Consider the following 10,000-nt stretch of genomic DNA (forward strand, 5'->3'; position numbering starts at 1 on the left):
GGAGGCTACGCCCCGCTGATGAAGGGAGACCCAGAGAGAGGAAGAGTGAGTGTGTGTGTGTGTGTGTGTGTGTGTATACAACATACACCACATCAATCACGATGATATACAGGGCTTTCAGATGATGTCGCCCCCCTCTGGCGGCCATGTTGGAGGTCCTCAGCTCTGAACAGCTGACTGTGTTTCTGTCTCAACAGAATTGAACAGACGGTTAATTTCTGTCTGTTTCTGACTGAACTGATCATTTCATCACTGATCCATCTGATTGATTTAGTGTTTAGATAATGTCAGCTTGTTAGCTAGCTAACCATAGTATCTGGTCAGCTAACATCACTGTCTTGTTGTTAACACATCCGATTAGCACACTAGCTAACGTAGCTAGTAGCGGCTAGCGTTAGCGTGTTCACATTAACATCAGTGTGTTTGCTGGCTAGTTAGCTAGCTAACAGTTTGTTCAGGTTAACTGAGCTGACTCTTCTCAAGCTACAACTCAGAGTGTTTTGGAGTAGAGACTAGGGCTAAAGACAAGACAGTTTACTGTGTCACAGTAACCAAATCCACCTTATCACACTATTCACTTTTACTGAGAACGTTACTGAATGGATCTACAGCCACACCACAACAAGCTGACTCAGCTGCTCTCTGCTTCTAGCTGCTTCATACAGATTTACACTTTATTAACTAACACACAGTTCTACAGATTTACACTTTATTAACTAACACACAGTTCTACAGATTTACACTTTATTAACTAACACACAGTTCTACACATTTACACTTTATTAACTAACACACAGTTCTACATGTTCCTCCATCATGAGACTCAGCTGCTGGAGATAAATCCTCCATTCCAGCTTTGTTACTGATTCACTGTTAAAGCAAAGTCCTTCTTACATAAAGATACAGCAGTAAATGGTTCTTTAGGTTTGTATCGTAGCTTTATGGTGCTGTAAAAAAACATTTTACAGAAGTATTGAAAACATTTTAAGAGCCACGCCAGTTCTTTATTCTGCTGGAAGGAATGAAAGCTGAGCTGTAATCTGGATGATGGATCACTATTTTGCTACACTGGCTCTAGGGCTAACGTCATGGATCACTATCTGCTACACGTGACAACATCGATGACGCACCAAGGTCTGCACGCGCTAACATGCAGACCTGCACTTATTTATCAAATCAGAGGGTTCTTTCAGTCATTTTGGTTCCATATAGAACCTCGACCCAAACCAGAGAACCTGGAGGAACCCGGTTCCTCATGGGTCAAACTGCCATAAGACAGTTTATTAAAAACCTGTTTTACCAAAAGTCTGTTTACTTCAAACCTGTTTCCTGTTCGCTCTACTTTATTCTAATCTAATCTGGTCTGTTCTACTCCACAGAACCGTCGGGCGGCTGATGAAACCTATACGGTAACACACACACACACACACACACACACTCACACACACACACACACACACACACACACACACACCTTGTAGTGCCCTCATTTTTTTACTTGTTAGTTTCTTTATGAGTCTATTTACTTTTATTTAATGGTTAAATCACTTTGTAAACAGAGTACAATTACCATACTAAATATATTATATAATTGCGTAATAGATTATATTTTTGCAATTAGGAGCAGCAGCAGCAGCAGTGTATCAACAGATATAAACAACTTTTAATGAACATTTCTGGCCTAAATAAAGTGACAGAATAACAATAGTAATAAAATAAGGTTGATGGACAGATTTCATGTTAAAATAATAATAATAATATATAATATATAATAATAATTCTGTTGTGTTTCCGGTCCAGGACTTGAACAGACGCCCAGAAGGAGAATATAAGGAGCTGCCTGTCAAAAGAGAGGTGAGTGTTGTGATATTATTATTATTTTTGACGCTCAATATTTAATATTAGCGAGTGTTTTCTAATATTATTTCTGTTCGTCTCTCTGCAGCGCCACAAAAAGAATGAGCAGGTCTACCAGGTGAGCGACTGGACTGATAAATATTTACAGAAAAATACATTTTCCTGTGTTGGTTAAAGTGCCTCCATGTAATTCACCCCTTAGTTCATGCAAAATCCCCTTAAAATTAATTAAGGGAGTTATTAATGGAGGAGACCCCATCAAAACCTCCTTAAACACCTCCTTAATCTTGACTCCTTACTTTCTAATTTAATGTAGAATTCAGGGAGACAGGAACTTTCCATTAATTTCCACTTAATAACCTGTGAACCTGCATAAAAGGCTTCAAAAATCCCTGTCTCTGTGAATCAACCCATGAATAAAATCCCTTATAAACCCATGATACTAACCTGACTTTATTAAAGCTGTCATTTTTAATGGATAATTAATGTTTATGTGATGAGAAATTAAAGACATTTCAGGGATAAAATTAAGGGATTTGTTCAGAAGCTTTAGCTCCGTTCCGCTCTTCCTGTTTTGTGCCGTAAAGCGATCCAGCAGATTTCCCTCCAGATCCACCAGGTGGAGAAACTATGGAGGATGTTTCCTGTCATCATACTGATGTGTCTACATGCATGTGCTGATGGTTTATTGATGTTGAAGTGACCCACAGTCTAAACCCTCTCCGTCCCCCTCAGGGTCTCAGCAAGGCCAGTAAGGACACCTACGACTCGCTGCAGATGCAGCCGCTTCCTCCTCGCTAACGCCGCAGAACTCGCCCGGCGCTCCGACCCTGAACGCAGCTCTCCCCCCGTCAGCCTCAACGGAACAAACCCTTTTCAAACCCTTTTCAAACCCTTTTCAAACCCTTTTTAAACCCTTTTCACCAACATGGCTGACGTACTTCCGCAGGTTATAGATCGGTTCTCACCATTAGCAGCGATGTTAAGAAGCCGACTCTCCGTCTCCTCCCTGATCTCTGATTTAGTGTTTTGACAGATTTGAACACAATGCAGACAGATCTTTCTGTTTCTGTTGTCAGACGACTGAAACACTGTAAACAACAGATTTGATCGAGGGTCACAACATGCTAACAGCACAGAAATCAACGTTAGCCTTTGTTAGCCGGTTAGCATTTTGTGCTAACCGGCTAACCATTTTGTGAAGAGGAGGTACGTCAGCCATGTTTGTGGAAAGGATCTGTACTCCCGATGTTTTCTGGCAATTTAGCTCTTTGGTCAACTGGTCGACTTCCTGTTCTGTGATGACAGAATTGGCAGCAGTTTGAAGTCTCTCTTTCTAGTATTTGGTTGGTTAGTCTGCAAGGGTTTACGCTAACGCTAATGCTCTGTTAGTTTCACCACAGGGGGTCAGGAATGTGATTTTGCCCGGGCACAAAGTCATCTGGATGGTAAAATAATCCAGGGACACAGGTGGTAGAAATGATACGCACATCCTGTTTTCAGGTGCTGGGTAAAGAAAAGTGGACAGTGAAGAGAAAACACTTCGCTCCACTGCAGCTTTATTCAAAAATGTATAAAATAGACGACGTTTCAGCCAGAATCTGCCGGAGGCGGGATGGTAATGTTGCCTTTTCTCCTTACAGTCCTCTTGCCGGCTCAATTTCTCACTTATTTTCCCGAGTTTTGTCATGAAACTGCCTCCATTCAACTCTTTCGGTGCATTAGGTGCGACGGCGCCTCGATGCTTCACTAAGCTGCTGCCGATCTTCTCACTGCACTACGATAAGTTGGTCAAAGACCTTCGTTGTCAGAATTTGTTCCTCTTCCACGTGGAAAAGCCTCACAGCAACTATTCAGTTCCCTTTTTCACCTTCATTACACACAAGAGCTGGGTTCCCAGAAAGCGTCTTAAGATGCGGTTGAAGGTGGTCTTGTCCTCGGTGTTTCGGGGACGCTAACGCCGCGTCTCCTGGTCCATCTGCTCCTCTTAACGTGTCAGGGTCTTATAAAGAAACGCCGGGCTGACGTTTCTTGGGGCGAAGCTGCAAGAATGCAGTTGGGTTCATATCTGAAGAGTTAATTTCCACAGAGCGACTGTGCAGCACGATGGATCAGAATGGCGATGACACGGCAGAAAGGCCGCGGCTGCAAAGTGAGAAACCCTGTTCAGCTTCTGTGAGCAAAACAGTTCATTGACATTTTCTGTGGTTGTTTTTTGTGTTATAATAGTTGATGTGAAATGTATATAGTGTAAATAATTTGTTGTTAGCTTTTCACGGCTGTCATACGGAAGAGGATTAGGGCCACGTGAAAAATGTATTTGAGTTCTGAGAATAAAGTCAGAATTCTGAGATTAAATTCAGAATTCTGATTTTATTCTCAGAATTCTGAGATTAAATTCAGAACTCAAATACATTTTTCACGTGGCCCTAATCCTCTTCCGTACTGTCAAACAGCAGCAGGATCATAAAATGTTTTTTCTTGAAGTGTCAGAATGCAACACGACTCCTCTCTTGAACGGAGGTTAGCTAGCTTGTTAGCATGTTGTGACTTCCAGAAAATAAACATTTTAATGATTATGCAGTTCTTTGATAACTGTGAAAAGTAACAACAAATTATTTACACCAAATACATTTCACATAAATTATCAGAACACAGAACAAGCAGCCACAGAAAATGTTGATGTATAGTTTTGCCCGTAGAGACAGAGCGGGGCAGATCACTGTCCCGCACTTTGTGGGCGTGGCCTGTTTGAAACGTCACGCCGTTCTGATCTATGTACGAATCAAGGACACCAAGGCATTGATCTGCAGATAAAGGCACATGGAGGCTGAAGTGCTTTGGTGTCCGTTTTCATTTCAGAAATGATTGACAGATTCACACAACACCCAAGTACTTCTTTAGCTTTTAGCCATGTATGCTACATATCAATATGGAAATGCATCATTACCTGAAGTTCAGTGTAAAATTGGCTCATTTATTCAACCAGGGACTTAAAGCCGGAGTAGGACGGTTTTCACATGGCGGCCCCGAGCGAGAGGTAACTGTTTGAATATTAAGGACTTCATTACCCAGAAATCCTCAGTAAAATAAATGTCTTCTTCTTCTGCTGCCTTCACATCATATTGGAAGAAGCAAAAGAACAGGACGACTCGTCTGGTTGCTGCGACTCGGAAGCGTTCACGTAACTTTGTTGGAACGCCCGCATCTAAAATAATTTGTTATTTCTGAATTTAAAATCAACCGTAAACGAGCCGCAGCAGGCCTAGCTTCTTTCTGTAAGTAGATTTGAAGGAACATTACTGATCGTTTCAGGTTCAGATCTGGACTAGAGCAGCTTGAAGTTCCTGATCTCCTGTAAAAAGTTCCATAGTTTGGTCTAGTGTTGTGCTGTCAATCATTTCCTCACTTTTTCAAATGTTAATAGTCATATAACCAAAATCTGCGGTCCTTTTTATAAATCTGCTTTTGTATTTTCTCCTGTTACTTTATTCTACATCATATTAATATAATAATTGTTTTATTTCCATTTTAGTATTTAGGAGTAGATCTTCTTTGTTAAAATATTTCCAGCGTCTATTTGTCTTTGAAATGTTTCATCACTGTTCCTTAAAAACCTGGAACCAAGTGGAGCTGAAATATTAAGTGTCAGTGGTTTGTTATGTTAGATACACAGCGTATTATTAATGGCTATTTTTCCTGAGATATTTTGCTCTAATGATTCTATTTTTGTGATGTTTTTCTGTTTGACCATGTGTCTATGTAACAGTTCAGAATAAATGTCCTTCATTAGGATCGTAGCTTTGTGAAAACAATCTACACTTCTGTCATATTTTAAAGTGTTTTTTAATAAATCCAGCTGAAGAACCGACAGCTAACAGGCTCTGAAAATATCAATGATCGATCCAGGTGAAGCTCTGATCCCTTATTGATTATTGATTGCACCCGTTAAATATGATTTGTACATGGATATAATGATTATTATTCAAAACTGCAACAGTACTGCTCTTACTGCTACTACAGGACAGGTAAGGTGTAGTGGACAGTTTAAAAATGTTCACATCCTGCCATCTACTGGACAGGATGGTCATCCGTCTGTCCTATAGAGATACAGTATATAGAAAGGATGTTTTTAATGCTACAGATGGTTTTCACGATGACAACTGCCTCAGTTTGCCCCACAAGTTTTTTTTTTTTGTTTAGTCTTTTGTCATGGTAGCAGACATCCTTCCTCCAAGTTGTCAGGTATGAGTTTTGTAGCCCTACAGTATATGGCATCTTGCATAGGCCTATATGGTTTTTAATTGCGAAGATCTGTCATTGTATTTTGACTTACTACAGAATCCTCCTTAAATATACTTTTTTTTTTTTTCACCTAGGTAGTTTGTAATACTCCAAAAACATTGTAGCATAATGTTCGTCAATAGAGGATTTTATTTTGAAGAGTGGCCGGAAGTCTTTACTTTGATTATCCCTGGTGGCTTGACACTGGTACCAAACGCTAAGTGGTTAGCAGTTAGGCTATGTGGCTAGCAGGCTGGGTTTCTGCCTCCTGTATGATGGCAGTTGACCCACAACATTAGCAGCAGGGACTGAAACAAAATTAAAAACATGTTGTTTAATTAATTAAACCGGCTAATTCAGGTTAAGAGCCGTGCTGAGTACTAGCCAGCTTGCTAACAGCTAGCTAGCCTGTTAGCAACACTCCCAACAACAACTGTCAACACTGGAGTCCCAGCTATTCACCAACAGCAGCCTTGGGGTTTGACCGCAAAACAATAAAAAGCATCCAAGATGGACACAAATGTACAAAAGAGGCGAGATAATAAGAAGTCACTGCGTGTGAAGGTGATCAGCCTCGGGAACGCCGAGGTTGGAAAGGTAGGTTGAGTTTCTATTAACAAAACCTCATATTGATTTGAGTGATGGATGCTGCTCGCTGTGATAAACCTTCATGTCTCCTTGTTTATTAGAGCTAACGCTACATCATGAAAACCACTTTTGATTTAAGTACTGGGATGTTGTAGCTGTGATTATAAACCTTAATTATGCTCTTTTGTTTATCTGTTAGGATGCTGTTAGGTGATGCTGTTAGCCCTGGTATATACTGTTCTCAGGCCACCCGACGTTAAAAAATCTGTCAGTTTAATGCTTCCTTGCTTATTAGCAGACATTCATACATCGCAGAACATGACTAGAGACTTTTTCTGAAAGCACAGGATCTTCTCTTAAATTCGGCATACATCCAATACACCAAACAGGACTTACTGCAATTTAATGTCAACTTTTAGATTAGGTTCCCCTGTTGTTCCTGCAGTGTTCATCCAACAGACACACACCGTGGCTGGCTGGCAGCGAGCAGTGTGAACCATCTCAAAAAGTTAAATTGTATTGATATAAGAGCTGCTCGGTGGATTATATGTATGCCGAAATTACCAGAAGAAGATTGACTCATAAATGATTACAAATTATGTTTTACATATGTTTATTAGCACGCCGACATAGACAGATTTGATTTGGAGACAGATTTTTTAATGGAGTTTGGCGTCAACTGCCTATGATAAACCTTCGTTTTTCTCTCCAGAGCTGCATCATCAAACGTTACTGTGAGAAGAGGTTCGTCCCAAAGTATCTGGCGACCATTGGGATTGACTATGGTGTCACCAAGTAAGTAAATAAACTGTCTAGTTAACTAATCTTAACGCTTTTATTATATTTTATTATATTTCACTGCTGCCATAATTCACATTCCAGTCATGTAGCTGACACTTGATGTATTATTCTATTACTCATGCGTTATTCTATTATTAATACTGTATTGTGTTAATTATATGACTTGTACTGTATTCATGTGTTATTCTTGGACTGTAAAGTATGTTACTCTAGTACTAGTACTGTATGTAATGTGTGTTATTGTAGGACTGGTACTGTTTTAATGTGTTTCTGCAGTACTAGCAGTGCATGTAATCAGTCTGTGTGACTGTGCTGTGTTGTCAGAGTTCAGGTTCGCGACAGAGAAATCAAAGTGAACATCTTCGACATGGCAGGTCATCCTTTCTTCTACGAGGCGAGTTGCACTGAATTTACTTCTTTTGAACCTTTATTTAACAAAGTCAGAACAGTAAGATGATGTCAGAAGTCGGGGTTCTACATCAGGGCCAGTAGGCGGCGCTGCTGCACCAGGAGAAAGACACGTGCAGGGGTCAGAGGTTCGAGTCACATGTTCTCCATTCAAATTCAAACATGTAATATAAACGCTTTGTTTAAGAAATAGGCAGTGAAATGATGTGGCAGAAAAAAACAGTGAGAGAAAGTACACATGTTAGTAACAGTAATAATATAAGAATTAAGTTCAGTCTAAAACATGCCAGTAACATTATAAAAAGGCTTGGAACATAAAGGAAGAGAAGTTAAAAATATATTAAAATATATTGAAGAAGAGCAAGAAAAGAAGGTGAGAGAGGGACAAACAGCTAATCCCTTCAGAAACCGCTGGATAAATGAGTTGGAATAACACACACTGTAAAATAATGAGGAACTTGTTAGCGATTGCATCTTTTAGCCGGTGTATTTCAGGTTGATGTTGTCGTGCGCTGACCTGTGACCCCGGCCCTCAGGTGCGTAACGAGTTCTATAAGGACTCGCAGGGCGTGGTCCTGGTGTACGATGTGGGCGTGAGGGAGAGCTTCGAGGCTCTGGACAGCTGGCTGGGAGAGATGAAGCAGGAGAGCGGATCCCAGGCCAACATGGACAGCATCGTGTTCGTGGTCTGTGCCAACAAGGTACTACTGTAGTACTACTGCAGTACTACTGCAGTACTACTACCTACAGCATCGTGTTCGTGGTCTGTGCCAACAAGGTAACACTGTAGTACTACTGCAGTACTACTGCAGTAGTACTGCAGTACTTCTACCTACAGCATCGTGTTCGTCGTCTGCGCCAACAAGGTAACACTGCAGTACTACTGCAGTACTACTGCAGTACTACTACCTACAGCATCGTGTTCGTGGTCTGTGCCAACAAGGTAACACTGTAGTACTACTGTAGTACTGCTGCAGTACTTCTACCTACAGCATCGTGTTCGTGGTCTGTGCCAACAAGGTACTACTGCAGTACTACTGTAGTACTACTACCTACAGCATCGTGTTCGTGGTCTGTGCCAACAAGGTACTACTGTAGTACTACTGCAGTACTACTGCAGTACTACTACCTACAGCATCGTGTTCGTGGTCTGTGCCAACAAGGTAATACTGTAGTACTACTGCAGTACTACTGCAGTAGTACTGCAGTACTTCTACCTACAGCATCGTGTTCGTGGTCTGTGCCAACAAGGTACTACTGCAGTACTACTGTAGTACTACTGTAGTACTACTACCTACAGCATCGTGTTCGTGGTCTGTGCCAACAAGGTAACACTGTAGTACTACTGTAGTACTACTGCAGTACTACTGCAGTACTACTACCTACAGCATCGTGTTCGTGGTCTGTGCCAACAAGGTAACACTGTAGTACTACTGCAGTACTACTGCAGTAGTACTGCAGTACTTCTACCTACAGCATCGTGTTCGTGGTCTGTGCCAACAAGGTAACACTGTAGTACTACTGTAGTACTGCTGCAGTACTTCTACCTACAGCATCGTGTTTGTGGTCTGTGCCAACAAGGTAACACTGCAGTAATACTGCAGTAATACTGCAGTACTACTGTAGTACTGCAGTACTACTACCTACAGCATCGTGTTCGTCGTCTGCGCCAACAAGGTAACACTACTGCAGTACTACTGCAGTACTACTGTAGTACTACTGCAGTACTGCTGCAGTACTTCTACCTACAGCATCGTGTTCGTCGTCTGCCAACAAGGTAACACTACTGCAGTACTACTGTAGTACTACTGCAGTACTGCTGCAGTACTACTACCTACAGCATCGTGTTCGTCGTCTGCGCCAACAAGGTAACACTACTGCAGTACTACTGTAGTACTACTGCAGTACTACTGCAGTACTGCTGCAGTACTACTGCAGTACTACCTGTACTACTACTTTTTGGCATCAGTACAAAACATCGGTCTTCAGAAACAGATCAGTCAAACTTTAGCAGTAGCAGAACTGTAATAATATTCATCTAGCAGACTAAGTTACCAGACAG

The 10,000-nt window shown here is 41.2% G+C and overlaps 2 protein-coding genes across 2 annotated transcripts in view; both read left to right on the top strand.

Annotated features, from left to right (window-relative positions):
* Positions 1-4,115, top strand: part of cd247 (CD247 molecule) — a 19,607-nt gene extending 15,492 nt beyond the window's left edge. Inside the window, exons 4-8 of the mRNA XM_071904331.2 lie at positions 1-45; positions 1,380-1,409; positions 1,801-1,854; positions 1,946-1,975; positions 2,593-4,115. The exon at positions 1-45 is cut by the window's left edge and continues 21 nt beyond it. Of these exons, the coding sequence (XP_071760432.1) occupies positions 1-45; positions 1,380-1,409; positions 1,801-1,854; positions 1,946-1,975; positions 2,593-2,658 (225 nt within the window). The 3' untranslated portion in view covers positions 2,659-4,115. The remainder of the gene's footprint in view (positions 46-1,379; positions 1,410-1,800; positions 1,855-1,945; positions 1,976-2,592) is intronic.
* A 2,234-nt stretch (positions 4,116-6,349) lies between these two features.
* Positions 6,350-10,000, top strand: part of dnajc27 (DnaJ (Hsp40) homolog, subfamily C, member 27) — a 6,195-nt gene continuing 2,544 nt past the window's right edge. Inside the window, exons 1-4 of the mRNA XM_078291154.1 lie at positions 6,350-6,738; positions 7,442-7,524; positions 7,855-7,924; positions 8,475-8,639. Of these exons, the coding sequence (XP_078147280.1) occupies positions 6,652-6,738; positions 7,442-7,524; positions 7,855-7,924; positions 8,475-8,639 (405 nt within the window). The 5' untranslated portion in view covers positions 6,350-6,651. The remainder of the gene's footprint in view (positions 6,739-7,441; positions 7,525-7,854; positions 7,925-8,474; positions 8,640-10,000) is intronic.

The sequence above is a fragment of the Centroberyx gerrardi genome, chromosome 21 (assembly GCF_048128805.1).
Source record: "Centroberyx gerrardi isolate f3 chromosome 21, fCenGer3.hap1.cur.20231027, whole genome shotgun sequence".
In the NCBI taxonomy this organism is placed as follows: Eukaryota; Metazoa; Chordata; class Actinopteri; order Beryciformes; family Berycidae; genus Centroberyx; species Centroberyx gerrardi.